This window comes from Magallana gigas, chromosome 1, assembly GCF_963853765.1.
Source record: "Magallana gigas chromosome 1, xbMagGiga1.1, whole genome shotgun sequence".
Lineage (NCBI taxonomy): Eukaryota > Metazoa > Mollusca > Bivalvia > Ostreida > Ostreidae > Magallana > Magallana gigas.
Genome location: NC_088853.1, coordinates 51,875,792 through 51,893,442, shown reverse-complemented (window position 1 = coordinate 51,893,442; position 17,651 = coordinate 51,875,792). Strand labels below are relative to the sequence as shown.

The 17,651-nt window shown below is 32.6% G+C and overlaps 2 protein-coding genes across 2 annotated transcripts; both read right to left on the bottom strand.

Annotated features, from left to right (window-relative positions):
- Positions 1 to 2,498: 2,498 nt before the first annotated feature.
- On the bottom strand, positions 2,499 to 9,546 carry LOC117687250 (sodium-dependent glucose transporter 1A). The gene is made up of 4 exons (XM_034463508.2): positions 9,405 to 9,546; positions 4,812 to 5,273; positions 4,042 to 4,333; positions 2,499 to 3,687 (listed from the first exon to the last, which is right to left on the bottom strand). The coding sequence occupies exons 2-4, from the start codon at positions 5,259 to 5,261 to the stop codon at positions 2,642 to 2,644; spliced, it is 1,788 nt and encodes a 595-aa protein (XP_034319399.2). The 5' UTR covers positions 5,262 to 5,273; positions 9,405 to 9,546; the 3' UTR covers positions 2,499 to 2,641.
- A 2,393-nt stretch (positions 9,547 to 11,939) lies between these two features.
- Positions 11,940 to 17,069, bottom strand: LOC105334683 (COMM domain-containing protein 4). Its single transcript, XM_066070438.1, has 9 exons — positions 16,971 to 17,069; positions 16,411 to 16,482; positions 15,895 to 15,960; positions 15,399 to 15,438; positions 14,650 to 14,769; positions 14,091 to 14,171; positions 13,736 to 13,797; positions 12,616 to 12,730; positions 11,940 to 12,083 (listed from the first exon to the last, which is right to left on the bottom strand). Exons 1-9 carry the CDS (start codon positions 16,971 to 16,973, stop codon positions 12,043 to 12,045), a joined length of 600 nt encoding a protein of 199 aa, XP_065926510.1. The 5' UTR covers positions 16,974 to 17,069; the 3' UTR covers positions 11,940 to 12,042.
- Between the last annotated feature and the right edge of the window lie 582 nt (positions 17,070 to 17,651).

Sequence of the window (17,651 nt, the reverse complement as noted above, 5' to 3'; positions counted from 1 at the left end):
TAATTTGTTAATTATTTTTTATTAAACGAGTTTTGCGTTGTTGTTTTTTTGTTTTACATGTATTTTTTGTATCCATGAGCCTTGAACATTCACATGAATATTATGAAGCACACGAATTGGTTGGAATTTGAATTACATATACCAAAACAAATGATGGAAGGTTATTTTTATCACTTGTTAAATTCCCATGTTGTTGGCCCTTTCACGGTAACTTGCGGTACTGCTCTTTTGCTGGACAAAATGACATAGTTTGGTGAAATATGACGGAATATCAATTGTTTCAACTACTTTTTTTTAACTATCTACCTACTTAATCGTCGGCAAATTATATCAATACATGTATAATGTTTTTTCAGTATGAAGGACCCTTCTGTCATTCAATAGGAATGCTTGAAATGTATGACGATTGTATTGGAGACTAGCATGAGATAAACACATTATATTATTATACTTTCATGTTAAATACTGAAATCTGATTGGTTTAGACGCAGTTGGTAGTCCGTTCTATTACCCTCAGCGTTAGCAACACACTTGGCAACGGGAAAGACAATGAATTGTTACATGCGCGTAAATATGCGAGTACGGTTCACCGTAGAATTCAGTTCATTTCTATTAAAAAAAACAGTAAAATTTTCTTTAAAAATAAGACATTCAGTGTAATAAAATAAATAGTGCCTGTTTGGGAGGGAAACTGTTGAAATTGACACCCCTCGAAAACCATTGTTGTTGACAATGGTTTCCTCAGGGTGTCAATTTCAACAGTTACCCTCCCAAACAGACACTATTTATATAACATCGCATATCGAGACAAGCATGAGATGTATACAATGTACATTAAATTACCGCATATTGAGACAAGCATGAGATAAATACTTTATATTACATAAACTTTCTTATATATTTGACTGTTGTTCGCGATCATCGCTATCTTGTGAGCACCTTTACGATACGGAATCCTAGTCGAGGTTTTATCCACACAAGTTTTGATGCCGCTTAGTGAAAAGGAGACTTATTATGACATGTGGATGCGTGGAATTTCACTTGAAACTTTACGTAGTAAGTTTGCAAGTCTAGTATGTAGAAGTAACACGCAGAATAGAAATTCAAATGTTGGTTAGTTACCCTAAATAGAAATGATATTGTTAAACAAATTCTGATAATAACATGCTATGTGTATTTTTATTCAGTGTTTTTATATTATTGCGCAACTATTAATGTTTTGTTGTGCTCATTTTCCAATGGTCCAATAAATATTTCTTTGGTAATTGTTCATTAAAATACCTGTTCAAAATATTGTGTACAGAATCGCGTGATATCTTAATTCAAACTTCTTTAGTTTTTCACGTGTGGAGTATTTAACGATTAATCCATATCAATAATATTTATCACATGTATATATTAAAAAATAGAGAACTTTTTTTCACATATATATTTATACCACAACTTGTTTAAATTATATCGTTACTATTCTGAGAAGTAATACATATATGTACATATATACTTTATATCAAAATATTGATTATATCTATCAAACAAATACTATAAATTTAATGTATATGTATACATTGCAACATATATTTATATCAATGTTTATGCTATGGTATGTGAATATGTGAAAATTCAATAAAAAAAAAAAAAAAAAATAGAGAACTTGCAATGATTTTGGAATTTCAAATACTCGTATTAAAAAGGGATAATGAAAATATTTTTTGGCTTTTCAATGTACGTTATAAATTGATAAATAACCAAAATACAGTTACTGTGGAATCATTAGATTTCGTGGTGGCTACCTCTCATCCACGAATATACACCCGCACGAACTAATAAACTAGGGCTATAAAGTCATAATCTTTTTGTATGTATACGAAAATACACGATATTACGTCCCCTCGAACCTGTAAAATTTTAAGCAATCCACGAAAATTTGTCCCCACGAAATTTAATGATTCCACAGTATATAAAGGAACTTGAAGATAGATCAGTATAAATAAGGTTATTTAACTGGGTTGATTATTGCATGGATGTTGACGGCACCATGATACTGCTATAGTTCTGTATTCCGCAATGCCCGGGGCCATCACTGTCATTTCTGTATGAACAACATGAACAGAATTTTATTGCACGCGAAATATTTATCATTTTCTAGGAAAGTCGATTTTGAGCTGCAATGATATTCAAAATTACTAAGTAAAAGTTTTGTTGTGAGTCAAATATTCAGTGCATGTGTATCTAGCTTGTATCTATTTTCACGATCCCCTGACCAACTTTTTGGATTTATTTCTTTTTAATAATTGAACCTAAAATCAATAACTATATCTTTTCATAATTTAATTGAAAATCTATACTTTCATTTCTTATTCTACACAGATTTGCACTGTTTTAAGAAACTAACTAAAGGTAAAAAAACACCACATTCAAACATATGCATAATTTAATATCAATTTACATGTATTAGCATGAATAATAACTGGTAATCTTTACCCCCCCCCCCCAAAAAAAAAACAAGAAAAAAACTGAAAATTTTGATCTACTTTAAGTTTATTACCTAAAGATAGAACCGGGTATTAATGAGGAAAAACACCGTTACATTTTTTAGAGTGATGCTGCATTATTGAGATAAAAATAAGCTGTCGGAACAAAGTTATTCCCCTTTCTCGTTCAAAATGGAGATTTCTTGCTCCGTCTGGACCGGTTTTATTGAGGAGATTTTCCGTGATATACACAAACCCGTAAAGAATAGAGACATCAACAAGAAGGTTTCTCCAAACAAGAGATAACTGAACCACATTGGACTGAAGGTTTCCATCAGCATGCCAAGAAATAGCGGATTGACCATGAAACCCACAGACGCCGCTACAAGGAAAATGGAGGCTATCTTCCCCGTGACCCGTAAAAATCGCTGTTCCGTCCACATAAACACAGTAGGGAAAACCACTGACATGGAAAAGCCAGTAAGCAATGTAAAAGCCCATACACCAACTACAACCCCGTGTAATGACGTCAGCAGGAAGCCAAGTAGTGATATAAGCATCATCGTGTTATAGGTAAAAATCATTTTCGCTGGGCTGAAAAATCGCACAAGAAATATCCCTAGAAACCGACCCGTCGCAAAGAGTGCCCAATGGCCGGAAGTGATGTAACTGCCTTGAGAATTGGTCCAGTTCAGCTCTTTTACTACGAACGTTGTAAGGAATCCGGCAAAGGTGTTTTCCACTGCAACGTATACGCTAATATAAACAACCATGTTTATAAATCCCACAATTCTTAGACGACTTTCTGATTTGCTTGTTGTTTCTTCTTCGGGGTTTCCTTTCTGTCTTTCGATCTTCTTTTGCAAAGACATGAATTTGAAGACAAGAAAAGGAAGTGACGTAAGAACACAAAGGACTGTTGTCATGGTGTATGGAATATAAATTTGCGATGTTTGCTCATTTTGTGTTACTACTGTCAAATTACTCATGTTGGACTTGGTTTCATTTAACCACGTATTGTTGTTGTTGTTGGTAAAATTCATCATGGAGTTATTTCCATCAATGAACGTATGGTTTACTTCGTCGCCAAATGACATCAGATATGGCGCAGAAGCCAAAGGAGACAGAATCCCGCCAAAAGCAAATGCAAAGTGTAATGCACTGAAGAAAGAATCGCCCTCTGAGCCCCATATTACTACAAGACCAGCATTGCCACCTATAAAGAGAAAAAAAGCCAAGTGATGTTTACCTTAAAATTTCCAGATTGAATGAAATTATGGCATTATGAACTCCAAAGAAGTTCATAAAACCTTGCTTTTAAAGCATTGTTTATTAAAATTGCACTCTAAAATCCAACATTTTGACCATTAACAAAACTTAAGTCAGTATTTTGATGAATATATCTTTTTAAATACTTTTAATAATAAAATTATTAAATTGTTCCCTGTGGTTTGGTATGGCTAAAGAATACAAAATAAAATTAATGATCTTTATTATTAAGCATTTATATTAGTATTTGAAGAAAGAAAATGTATGTTGAGCTTTCCTAGAGAATTCATATTCGGCTTACACGTGTCTAATCCGCCACCGAACGCTCCCTTCATCACGTGTATAAAAGCCATGGCTTCAAACAGACTACACCACGGGACTATAGCGATGATAACCCCGTAACCCATCGTGGCTAGAAACATTAGCAAGTTCCGGTCCAGAATCTTTTTATCAAAGACCACGCCCATTATGAGTGAGCCAATCAGATAGCCGAGCGTTCCCATGGTGAAGAACAGCGAGCCTGTCTCTAGTGATGTGCGAGATATCAACAGGATGTCAGGGAATGTTGGACCAAATTGACCCTCCACCCATCCCTAGAATGAACAAAAATTGGAATAAATAATAGTTACTGTATACAATGCAATTTTCGCCCCGTGTAATTTTCGCCCTTCTACACTTGTAATCAGTTTCGCTCCTTCGTGAATTTGCACCGTCACAGTTGTGTTTTAAATTAATTAATATAAGACTTTGAAAATCGCCATGTCTTAAATTCGTCCGCTGACAACGAGGGTGAAATGATTGAAAATTAAACGGAGGCGTATAATTCCCTGTATACAGTATTTACTTAGTGTATTGTCCGTGAATTTTTTTCTTTAAGCACCAAATTAAAATATTCAATATATTTTTTTCATTGAATAAATATTTTGACATTATATATTACTGTTCAAATTTCATTACTGATATTATTAACTAAAAGTAGATTCGTTTTCATGGGAATGTTGCCGATCAAATCATAGAATTTACAAACAACCATGATATCCAAAAAATATATATACTCATCTGTAAACTTACTAGAGTGAGAAAGGACAAAATATATGCCACAGTCAAAATATACTTCTTTCTGTAGATTTTGTCTCGCTTTAGTAGGAACCATAAACTCCTTTCATTTTTCTTTCGAGCATTTGTCTTTTTATCTTCTACGCAATCAAAGGTCGAAATATCTTTGCCTGAATTCTCATTCTCGTCATGATCTCGTGTAATTTCACTACTTCCTGTCTTTTCTTCTTTAAACAGCTTGACGTCCCTCTCTTGACTTGAATTCTCGTCCAGATCTCGTTTAATTTCACTACTTCCTGTCTTTTCTCCTTCAAACAGTCTGACGTCCCCATCTTGACTTGAATTCTCGTCCAGATCTCGTGTGCTCTCGGACGAACTTTTTCCTGTGTGGTTTTGACTCTCATCTATCTGGTGGTTTTGTGATGGTACGTCTGTCTGAACATTTTCTTCTCTTCTTTCACTCATTCTAAGTTACCTCTGAAAGCAGTTCAACCAATTATTGAGGGAGTGCACACTCGTCACGCGCCTATGGTTATATTTAGATTGTACTCAATTATTATGCAGGGTTTTTTTCAACCCAAATATGAATTTACTTCTTCAAACACTTTGAATAGATAGATAATATAAAAGATGTAAAAAAAAAACTGTCTGCACGCAAAATCCAGCACGTTGATGATGTCTTCGTTTTTTACCTATCAACCAACATATCTCAACAGATGGTATACTTTATTAACTCTCAGTTAAAAGATCACTTTTTTTGAGGATGGTAATAAAATAAACCAGCTGTTGTTTCTATTTTTAGAAACTGCTATAAACGAGTTTGAATGCATGGGACTTTTATATTGAAAAAGCTAACGTTATATGTAGGAATATAGCCGTATCAGTTAGTAGATTCAAATGTCGTTTATATATACCAGGGTTGTATTCAAATATCCAAATAGGATGATGCATGGATTGCAGATCTAAGGAGTGGGTGAATTCATACTGTTTTAATTCACTTATAATAGGCATCGACACCACCCTTCCTTTAAGCAAACACAATGATGCATCGGACCCCCCCCCCCCCCCCCCCCCCCCGATGAAATATTATGGATTCGCGCATGTGATAAAATGCGCCTTTTTCAGGTTATGGTGAATAATAAATTTCTCATGGCGATAGAGACCGTGATGAATAATTTTCTCTTCCTCTGTAAATTAAACAATATTAGTCTCTATATAGTGAGATTTTTTTTATTTAATCAGGTTGATTTTATTCCTGTTAAGTTATGCATGGTTTGACAATATGATTATTCACCCGTCCCCCAACATTTTAAAAAGAAGGTGTTGCAATTCCTATGCTAATTTTCCCTAAAGGAGTTGCAGATAAAATAGAAAAATCAAAGTTACAGAATTCGATGTAAATCTTTTTTTTCATGCAACGTTGTACATAAAGCAGTGTAGAATTTAAAATAATTTGGAAAGTTTGTACTAACTTATTTAAGACCATGAAATAAATTGGAAAATGGTTACACAGACAAATGTGGCAGACTTCACGCTATATAAAAGGGGAATCCTCATTATTGTGACAAAATGCCTCCTTGAAACCAAATGAATTTAATCTTAACGTTTGGAGTAAGACAATTTCTTGAAAACTGCCATTTCTGATTTTTGTTTCAAAGAGGCATATTTTTAATAAATCTGACTTTTGGAAAAAAATCATTAATACCTTTGAAATCTAAACACTACGTATTAAATTTTCCCTTCTTAAGTCATGTCTAGGATAGTGGTAACGCAGTTAGATTAGATTAAAACCGTGTCTTGTATTTTTGACTGGGTTCGAATCCCGAAAAAGTTGGATTTTTTAAAAAAATTTATTTCTTTTAATCGCATGGAAAGGTAATGTGTAGAGATAATTTAAGAATGTCAGAATTAAGTTATTTAAACTCTTGTTAATGTAATATTTTGCATGCCTGCTTATTTTGTTTTCAACATAACAGTGTGAAGTCCGCGTTATAAACTTGAAAAACATTTATATCATCGGGATTTTCATTAACGAAGAAAACATCAATTAATATGCAGTTTTGGATTATTTTATAGGTTCCTACATGTGAAGACTCGTTAGCCCTTCAAACACTGATGTTTCACCCGCTGAAATACGATCTGAATAAATAAAAAGAGTTGTGTAAACTTACGAACCTGCAGAGGTCGTCGCCATTTTATGATATGCATATCGGCTTAACACGAGTGACTCTAGTTAATTTGCAAAGGTTCATGAAAATCGACCGTCTGGTTCTTTTTAGAGACCATCTCAAAATAGAGGTACAATTTACTATAGGAATATATAGGAAACTGTCATTTTCCGCACATCAAAGCAGTTTAAAAAAATACTACAATAGCTTTTTTTCTCAAATTGTTATATATGATTAGTAATATCATTTCCTACCTTATATGTAAAAAACACAAAATTCTACCGTCTGGTTTTAGTGGGGGCCATCTCAAAATAATAAAATGTACCAAATTTTGCTATATATATTTGGATCATCACGAATGATGATTGGTACAATGGATTCATTCCAAAAATGAGGAAAATGTCCTCGAGGATAGCATCATTCTGTATTTAAAATTTCAACAGCGTACAATTTTTACTTTTTCTTTTATATTATTTCTTATAACGTACTCTTACAAAGCTTCATTTTATCATAACGTCATAAAAGCGCAATGGCAATGCTCCCCTACCGCACATCGTAAAAATCGTGTTAAAAATAAAAATTTCCTTAAAAATCTAATTATTTTTATCTGTATTTTGTTTATTGTGTTCAATTTTATAAATGATATCGAAAAAAAATCATAAGAAGTATAAATCAACTGTATTATTTTAGAATGCGCAAAAACATGCGCAATGCAAACTAAAGTCGGCCTCCTCAAATTGAATTTGACCAAAATCGTGACCATGCCCCTTTAAGGCCCTTATCACTTTAGGGAATAGTCCCACTGTTTTGAAACACCTTCTTTTCCAGATTTGCGCCTATTTTAAATATCCATTATAAACCTTCAGTTGTTTTTTTAAAGGTGTGTCTTTTTTTCTGTTGCCAAGAAGTTGGGTTAGTGGAACATTTTATATTCATTGTAATTTAATTCACGAAATCTGGCTATATCTTTTCTTTTTTAATTTGAAAAATAAGACAGACTGAGATAATGATGATAGGCAATAACATTTGATCAGAAAAGCTTACTTAAGCTGATTATTCAAACAAGCTGAAACGAAAGAAAATTACATTTTCTATAATCTAAGTATCAATTCAGCAGCCAATGTACGATTTAGGACACCCATACGATAGGATCCATACATGATACGATAAGATACATACATGATACGATTAGATACAAAGATGATACGATAAGATACAAACACAATACGTAGATACACCCACGATATGATAAGACACACACACGATATGATATAGGATACACACACGATACGATTTAGGACACGCATACGATAGAATACACACGTGGTACGATAGGATACAAACACAATACACACGATATGATAGGATACACATGTACATACGTTACGATATAGGATACTTACACACACGATAAGATAGGTTATGCAAATGATATGATATGAAACGCATACGTTAAATACAACTATACAGAATATGCATCAAAGAGATATTATTTAAAAGCCATTTTATTTCTATTTAAACAGTTTTGTTTTGAATTAAAGAAAATTAATAGTAATGTCCTTTCAGATGATATAATACTGTATTTTATCAAATAAAGCAATATATAATATCTATATCGATAAACTAAAGTGTGACAGAAGGACAGCAGTTGAAATATCGTCTTAATTAACATAATATTACTGTAGTAAATATTCTAATTAAAGCATCATTAAATCAGATAATTTCCTCTGTGTTTGGTTATTAGATAAAACGTTACGATGATCCCGAGTCACGTGACATAAAGGGATGTTTTAGAGGCTATAAAAGGCCGACGCTCGATTGAACGGAGTTCAGTTGGCGGATTGCTGCAGAGGCGAAAGGAATTCTACGGGTAAGAATTATTGGTCTCATTTGCGGTGTCTCGAATTAATGCAGACGGACCATTTGAGATTTATATATTCTTCGGTACTGTACTAGTAGTTAATACAAAGCCAAGAGAGTGATTTTAGGCACTAGGTTTCAGACTGCGGTCTGGAATTAAGGCTTTGGTTCAGCACACTTGCTGGAACGTAGAGTTTCAGACAAATAAAGGTTTCAAACACAGAGGGTTAAAAGGAAAATTTATTATATCATTCAATCATATTTGTGATCAAAGTGAAGTGATTTTCATTTAATTATAATAATCAAACTAAACGTAAAGTAACGTTAAGAAAAATTAATATCATTCGTGGTTAGAACCCACAAAACACATTACATTACTTATGATATTGTAAAAACAGATTTTGTAAGCGGTATTTGGTGTTTCAATGAATATATGTAATATGTTTTCTCTGTATAAGAATTGAATATGTAAAAATGAGCCGCACGGTTTTCCATCCTTTATAAATCGATAAGCGCCATGTCACGACCTCGACTTCCTTAATTGTGCAATATTAGATTTTTTCGATGTTTTTGTACTTACGTGGTTTCTGTAGAATATTAATTTTCCGTATTAATGGACGGGCGATTCACTTTAAGCCGAACACATTTTTTGTTGTTGTTGTTGAAATGTTTCGCTGCGCTTGGAATTGGTTGGATTCTCTAATTATCTACGACACGAGTAACTCTAGATAATGTATGAAAGCCGAACTCAGTGTTTCATTAGTAGTTCATGATTTATTTAACAATAAGCGTAAACAATAAAGAATAAATCAAAATTCACGTGCAAAAATTTAAAAAAAAAATACATTGAATTTCACTGTTTTCGAACTCTAAATTTAAAAATATTTGACCAAAAAATAATATGTTTTTAAAAAAAATTGGAAACTTTAAGGCAAAAATATAAAAGCCCATGCAGGTTTCCAACTAATGAATTACAGACTCGTAGTTATAACACTCGAACCCATCGTGCTTGCTATGCTGCTAGATAACAAAAAAAATTAATTTTCGGGAAAGAATTTTTTTAAAATTATGATCGATTTTATTATTGTTTATTTCGATCGGATATACGCCACAATATGTAGATGTTCCATACCACCTTTAAAATTAGTCACATTGTTTATATTTTGTAATTTATCGTGCAGCTGTACATGTATTGAAAATCCAAAGACACCCATTTTAGAACAGTAAAACACGTGCAATATAAGTTCCAAAAAAAAATTATATTGCTTACCTTTGGACTGAATCACAAAATGTATGATGGTTATGTGCTACACAAAAATTATAATAAAACAATTTTATTCATTCTTTTCGGGGTTTTTTTTTTCCGGAGTCTCCATATACTTAAAATAAACAATATTGCACAACTCTGCTGCAAGTCAAGTATGCATTAAATTATCTTACCGTGACAGTGTCCTTAAATATTTACATTTTCCAGTGTCCTTGCCTGTGATAACACTACGTATCGATTTTGTACTATATAGTCCAATAACTTCAAATGACGTATAATTGGGGCGCCAGCAGGGTTTGCTTATTTATATCTTTAACATTAAATCGTACATTGGCTGAAAATTAAATAAATATAAGTAATAAGGAATTATTCTTTGAATATTATGAGGTGATAATTTCGGTCGGGGCGTGATAAAATCTATCACAAAGCCCTTCGGGCTTTATTTAGATTTGATCACGCCCCGACCGAAATTATCACCTCATAATACTCAGAGAATGATTCCTTACTCCTTAAGATAGGTTTATGAAATTTATAATGGCACAGACTTTTTCTTTGAATAATAATTAACATCTGTGTCACCATAAGTTGATTTTTATTTGAATAAAAATAAGGAAAAAGACACACACACACAAAAAAACCCCTGTACAATTTGATTAGTATGCAACATTGCTTTCTAAAAAAAAATGTGGAAAAAATAAATTGCATTACTGTAGATTTTTGTGGAAAAAAAATACTTTCGAACACTTTTAAACAGTGAGCGCGAATAGAAAGCATGTAGAGCTGTATATATAAGTATAATGCGAAACATTGTTAAATCAATGACGCAGAAAATTCCAGAGGACAATATTGAAATTCGGAGAGTCAACAAAATCCAAATTTAAAGTGATTCGTGAGGTGTCCCAGATTTAACTCCAACGGTTAATAATTTTGTTTTTTTTACTTTTAAAGAAAGTTTAATTAAGGTGGCTAGATTGTCAACCAATTATCCTTCAGATATAACCTTAAACTTTACCTATGATTTTTTTTTCAGCCATATACTACATATATGTATTGAAAAAGAGAAAATACTAATAGTTTAGCTACATTTGAATAGTTTTCTATAAACAGCGCTCAAGAGTATCCTTTTTTGTCTAAAAGCAGGCACGTAGCATCGTTTATGAAAGTGGGAGGGGGGCCTAAAAAATCTGGCTAGCAAAGAAAAGGCAACTTTCCAAAATCTTCATCTGGGGGGGGGGGGGGGGGGGGGGTCATTCAATTTAATTTCACTCTTTATTTCCTCATTTTCAATTCAATCCAATTTTTTAACGTACTCCCAAAAAAGTGGGGGGGGGGGCAACTCCATGATAATTCCTTTTTTTTTTAACGTAAATTGAAGAAAATTTGCTGCTGCGAGAAAAAGTGGGGGTGCCGGGTGATATAAAAAGTAACTCAACAGATCTGCATTTAACTGGGAAAGGTCATACTGGGAAAGGTCATCAGACATTCCCGTCAGCTATTGTATTAGCAATATTGACCAATTCACTTGAGAACAGTTAATCTAGATCGAAGACAAGTGGTCATGACAGTGTAGATAAAATCTGAAGCTTTTTATCATGCCATCTAATAATTTCAATAAGGTTCGATGATCATCGCTATTTTTATTATATATCAATAATTACCTCATGTAGAAGGATAGCTTTGTATATTTAAAGATATTGGAAAATATTTCAAAGCTTTTGAACAAAAAGGAATTTTCTATTTTATCAAATAATAGATTATAACCAAAGAAATATTTAAATTCTAAGGTATATATGATGGGTAAATTGTCGACCATTCAACAACCTTAAATGAAATGATGTTGAAACAATATTGCTATGTATACATAAAATTTATTGGAAAATATATTTGGTATATTGGTATAAAAATCATAATTGCACATTTCAATGTTATTTAGTCTCTGCATGGTCCACTATTACGTAAAGTTATCCATCATCTTCTCTGCTTGCCTTAATTCTGTAAGTAGATACAACACGAACATAATATAGTTTATAATTTCATGTAGATATAAACTTTGCGATATTTCCCCTTGGAAGCCATGTTTGAAGTCAAAATTCTCAATTTCTTCATTATTACTCCAATTTCAAATGGCTTCTGTAAAAAAATCTTCTTTTTTTAAAGAATATTTAATTCTTAATGCTCTAACCCTAAAGAAGATTTTTAATGTACATATTTTCAAGTTAGGTAGTTTGTGATAGAAAGTTCATCAGATTTATAATAGAAAGTTCCTCAGAAATTATTATTGCTTCCTGTAAGAATTCATATGAAGATGAAGACAATTCTCCCGGGAGAATCGCGGGGGGGGGGGGGGGGTCCAGTAAATAACTGTGTTTACCAGAGGTTGGTCCGAGGATTTTTTTTGGTAACTTTACTATGTGTGATCTAAAGACAGATAAAAATTTTCAGTTGGGGTGGTTCTGACCCAACAGCCCCCCCCCCCCCCCCCCCCCGGATCTGCACATAATATATCAAAAGCTGCTCAACATACCATTTAGAAGGATTCGGAATTTATCCATATCCACTGTGAAGGAGACCGGAGTTGTGGTTCCTGAATCTGGATTCCGAACATGGAGCTTCATCTGGACACATGGCTCATTCACTTCCTGTAGAGAACCATATCCAATGATTAAATTTGGAAATGTCATTTCATATACTGGTGTCATAGAATAATTTGATCCCCGCTAAATATTAAACCTGGGTTCAGATTATCACATGATATTTTAAACATGGGTTCAAAATTTTTGTGGTATCAAAATTTATCATAAGATACTTGTACATTGTACATATACATGTATCTATTATGAAAATGTTATGCAATAGAACATAATATATATACTGGCAATATTTCAATATGTTGCAGGGCATAATATCCCTTGCATGCGGGTCCTGTAAAAGGACCCATTCCCCATTAAAAATTGACTGTTTTTTTCTTCCCAAAATCTAATTAAAAATTCCCAAAATAATTGTGTTGTATTGTGTTATAAAAGATAGGCCAGGGTGCTGAATTTGTAACTGCTGAGCGAGACATCCTGAAATATCTTAGTGTTCTGTTAAGTGTGGTTTATAACGATAAAAAAACCAATTAATTTAATGATTACACGTGTAATATGCAATGGAAATCAAGAAAACTGTATTAGAATTTTTGTTTTTGCTAACTTGTATTTAGTCATATTTGTTAATAACTAATTTTTCCCAAAAGAGCAATTTTCCGACAAAAAATTCTCCATTGAAAGGGTACAGATATATGTACTGGGAATATTTCAATATGTTGTAGTGCAAGTATTTTACATTCACACTGTAGTATTAGTACAAGTGTACCACAGCATGACTGCCACGGTGACTTCAAATACTTTTTCGACAATCAAAAAACTGTTTTGCAGGCATGGGAGCAACAAATTTATGAACTACTGTACCCCAAAATTTTTTATTCGTGTGCAAGAAAATTTCTCAGCAAACCAATACATGTACTTAAATGTCTCTGGTATATTATACTCCAGATAATATTCATCAAGATTGCAAAAATTAAAAGCAGCGAATAGTTGAATAGTTGATTTATAGTTTATATATCACCAATTGAGCCAGTGTCCACAGTCATTTTACGAACAAACCTTTAGTTCACTGGAACTCAAGATGTAGTCTACCCTCCATTCTGTCTTCTCCAAATGTGATACTAAAAGGGAAAAAAAATAGTTTTTGACAAAATTCAATTCTTTTTATCATCATACTGCTGGAGTTACATTCTTTGCAAAAGCTCGATTTCCTTGAGTTGAAAAATTCTATATTATTCATCAACTGCCATGTATGAATGTTTTTTTTTTAAATATTAGAATATAATAAATATCATCAATCATAAATATTTTAAATTTTAAACTAGAGATTTTAACAAGATTAAGAAAAATTATCATTTAAATGTTTTCCTGAAAATTATCTCAGTAATCATCTCGTCACTATCGCGTTACTCACATCTCAGACTGGTGGTCCTGAGATGAGCCTGTAATCTGTCCGAGCTGTCACTGTAAGACTTGCAGAGAGAGGTGGCGTGTTCTGTCAACAAAAATAAAGCATTGTGTTAGCCACCGTAAAAACAAACATTTTTATGTGCTAAAATATAGCCATTTCAATTGCCTTTATCAATTGTAAGCATATGCTTCATTTACTGGACTTTCAAAAATCAGTTGTTACTGTGTAGAATGTTACTTTGTAGAATGTACAAAATCCACAAAATACGGGTATGGTTTTTTTTTTAAAATTGCATTGCAGTATACTTTCAATACTATTTGTGTGTTAACTAAACTTAATCAAGACAAAGAAAAACTTCCTTTTATGATTGTCTGCCCTACTAAGTGAAAATAACAGTTTCTGACATTTTTGGCGATCAACTCGTAACAAAATTCACGCAAATGCGTACTCATGTAATAATTAATGATTAGCCTTTTTAGTAGTATTTTGAGTTCTCTCTCTCTCTCTCTCTCTCTCTCTCTCTCTCTCTCTCTCTCTCTCTCTCTCTCTCTCTCTCCTCAACCTTTTGGAAGTCCCAGCTGCTGAAGTTCATTAGACACAGTTTCTCCATCACAGTTATATTTAGCTGCACTAGACAAAATGAACGTCAGTGCTGCAATTGATGCTTTCACATCACCAATCTCTGAAATTATTGAAAATAAGTTTTGAATTACATGTATAACCAATAAATTAGAAAAAAGACAAAATGATTATTAGTACACCAATAATATTACTTATTTCAATCATCTTAAATGGATTCAATGCATCATGCTTTTACATTTTATATTGATTCATTAACTCTTTTGATATACTTTTAAAAAAAATTAAAAAGGTTTTCATATCCATTTTGATCAAGAGGCTGGCACAAAGAGGGATAATCATTTACATTTTGGGGAAATATTGGGATTAAGATAATAAGGTGGATGAAAGTACATATTCAAAAAACATATTGTTAAACTCCCCATTGAGTTTCGAACTCATGTCTTGCTGATCAGAAGTTATTACCTATTCTTTTACACTGTCAAAATTCATTAGTCTTTTTTTTTTTGTTATATCAGGAACAAAAATAGCAAGTCTTGTTATTATAAATCATATGTACATGTATGTTCTAAATTTTAAGGGGGGTAAGACCAACTGGGTGAACTAAAACAAAGGTACTACCTTAAATCGGATTGGGGGGGGGGGGGGGGGGGGGGGGGGGGGGGTCAAGTTAAAGATAATCAAGACCCCTGAAAACATAACCAGTAATTTTATGGTTTTAACAAAACTTACCAAATTTGGCATCCTGGGTTATTTTATAGACTTTTTCATACTGAAAACAAATTAAAATGTCTGTATTTATTACTATTTAAGCAAATTAAAGTCAAGTTCTGGAGCACAAACTGAGTTATAGGAGTACTGTTATGAAAACAAATATGTATTTATATGAACTTATTTAACTTCAAATAATTAACTTAGGTATGTCAAAATGGTTCAAGACCATTTTTCTCATGATTAAGGCATCAAGTCATCATGTTTGTGTATTACAGTATGCATCAGTGATTTGGGATGACAAATGCTTTATTCCCAAATTTAAATAAATAAATGTTGTCTAAAGCAGTTAACTTTTTTCAATTTTTTTAATGTATGCATATTAACATGATTAAATGACTATAATGTATATTGTAAGAGTAAAAATACAGAGTAATCCTAGGGACATTTAAAGTCTTGTCAATCCATCAGCCTGCTAGATTTTTCTTTGAAAACTTACAATTTGCATTTTACTTACATCGATGCCCTCAGACAACATGTCCTTGATCACTTGTACACACAGCAGTTTCATTTTTATGGATGTCTATCAAAAAATAAAAAAATGAACATTATTTTTCATAAATGACAATCATCAATTCAAACATACACAAAAACTTTTTTGTATTGTGGAATAGTTGTGTGAAAATTAAATTTGGATCTGAAGGTCTGGAATAAGATAATCATGTGCATGGATGTGAGCCCAACAGATCAAACTGAATGTTTTACACCTTATTTGATATGAATTGTATAAATTTTTCTCTCTTTCAATCAATATATGTATTAAATGTGATGAGAGAAAAAAATGACCAAACAGACCAGAGTTGATCAAGATTTGAACCCGGGCCCCCTGAATTCTTTAGTCAGGTGCTCTACCAACTGAGGCTCAGAGCTACCATCCCATATGTATTTTAAAAGCAGAAAATCTAAAATTAATCAAAATAGTGAGACAGTTTCATATTAATGATTTAATTTAGGTATTTTTAGATTAATTCACCATCTTCGACAGGATGCTGATCTCAGCAAGGACCCAGTCTGGACAATCCAAATCTCCGCAGAATCGGAATTTCTGAAAAATGAAAAGACATCAACATACATATATGTATAGTCTTACAAACAACAAGACAACAAACATTTGGCCATTCTATTTCAATCTTAATAGGATAAATGTATTCAACTGACCAAAAGTAGTAAGTATATGTATAATCTAACATTTCTAGTGATTGATCTTATTCAATCTATTTATCTATCTCCCAATAATATTCGCCCTCAATTCTGAGTACTCTGAGTAGGGTTTAAACCCATAGCCACAGGGGTTCATCAGGAGCGTTTTTGTCTTATTACTATGTGACCACACCTATACTATAAAACTGTCACATAGTAAGAAGTCAACATGTTCGTGATGAGCCTCTGTTCTACGGTGTATATGTACATGTAACAAAGAATGTTATCATGTTATCATTTTTTGACGTTCCATTTTCTCTCTTGAAATCAGTAACCATGAAAATGGTGGATAAAATGTTTGGCTCAAAATCTGTCAACCTCTCTTTTACTTACCATTCTTAAACTGTGGCGTATACGGTTTAATTTCACATAAAAACAAAATGAACGCCCCTTTGATCCAAAATAATCATGCGAGAAGTCTACTACGCTGTGTAATTTGAAAAAAAAATAGTGCAACAAACTTTTTCCCGGAATATTGAGAAGCATTAACAAAAATGATTTTAATATAATGGAGATTTTTAAAAATATTTCTTATGTCATCTCTTCTTTTTTTTAACTACGAGAAAACTAAGTTTCCCATGATATAGAGCCAAACTTTAAAAAAAATGGAATAAGAAAAAACAAGGTATTTTGGTATAACGTTTGTACTGAATAGGTGTACTGTTGTTTTTATGGTTAAGTTTATTTTTTTCAACACATACATTGGCGTTTATTCTGATTTTTTTTAATAAATGAAATAGGGATCACGCAATATTCCATTTCTGAAAGCTTCCTGTACACACACCTGCGATTGAATATCTGCAGGTCTATAAATATGCATGTATCATATATTGCGTGAATTTATCGACTTTTTAAATAGTATATCCTGCACATATGCTCGTTATTTATGCATAATCATGACAACAGGTGTAAATAAACAGTTGTTATTAATATTTTTGTGGCAGCGACAAGTATTATTTCACCGCCGTTGATATTAATTTTCAAATGCTATAGTGCGTCACATGGGCGGATCCA

What these genes read in the sequence shown, in the direction of transcription:
- LOC117687250 (XM_034463508.2), bottom strand. Translation starts at nt 5,261, where the DNA reads ATGAGTGAAAGAAGAGAAGAAAATGTTCAGACAGACGTACCATCACAA. An exon ending in TTTTGTCCTTTCTCACTCTA is followed by an intron (nt 4,334 to 4,811) that starts GTAAGTTTACAG and finishes TGTTCATTCTAG; the next exon opens with GGATGGGTGGAGGGTCAATT. An exon ending in CGGTGGCGGATTAGACACGT is followed by an intron (nt 3,688 to 4,041) that starts GTAAGCCGAATA and finishes TTCTCTTTATAG; the next exon opens with GTGGCAATGCTGGTCTTGTA.
- LOC105334683 (XM_066070438.1), bottom strand. An exon ending in TCAGCATCCTGTCGAAGATG is followed by an intron (nt 15,961 to 16,410) that starts GTGAATTAATCT and finishes ATTTTTTGATAG; the next exon opens with ACATCCATAAAAATGAAACT. An exon ending in GCAGCTGGGACTTCCAAAAG is followed by an intron (nt 14,172 to 14,649) that starts GTTGAGGAGAGA and finishes TTTTGTTGACAG; the next exon opens with AACACGCCACCTCTCTCTGC.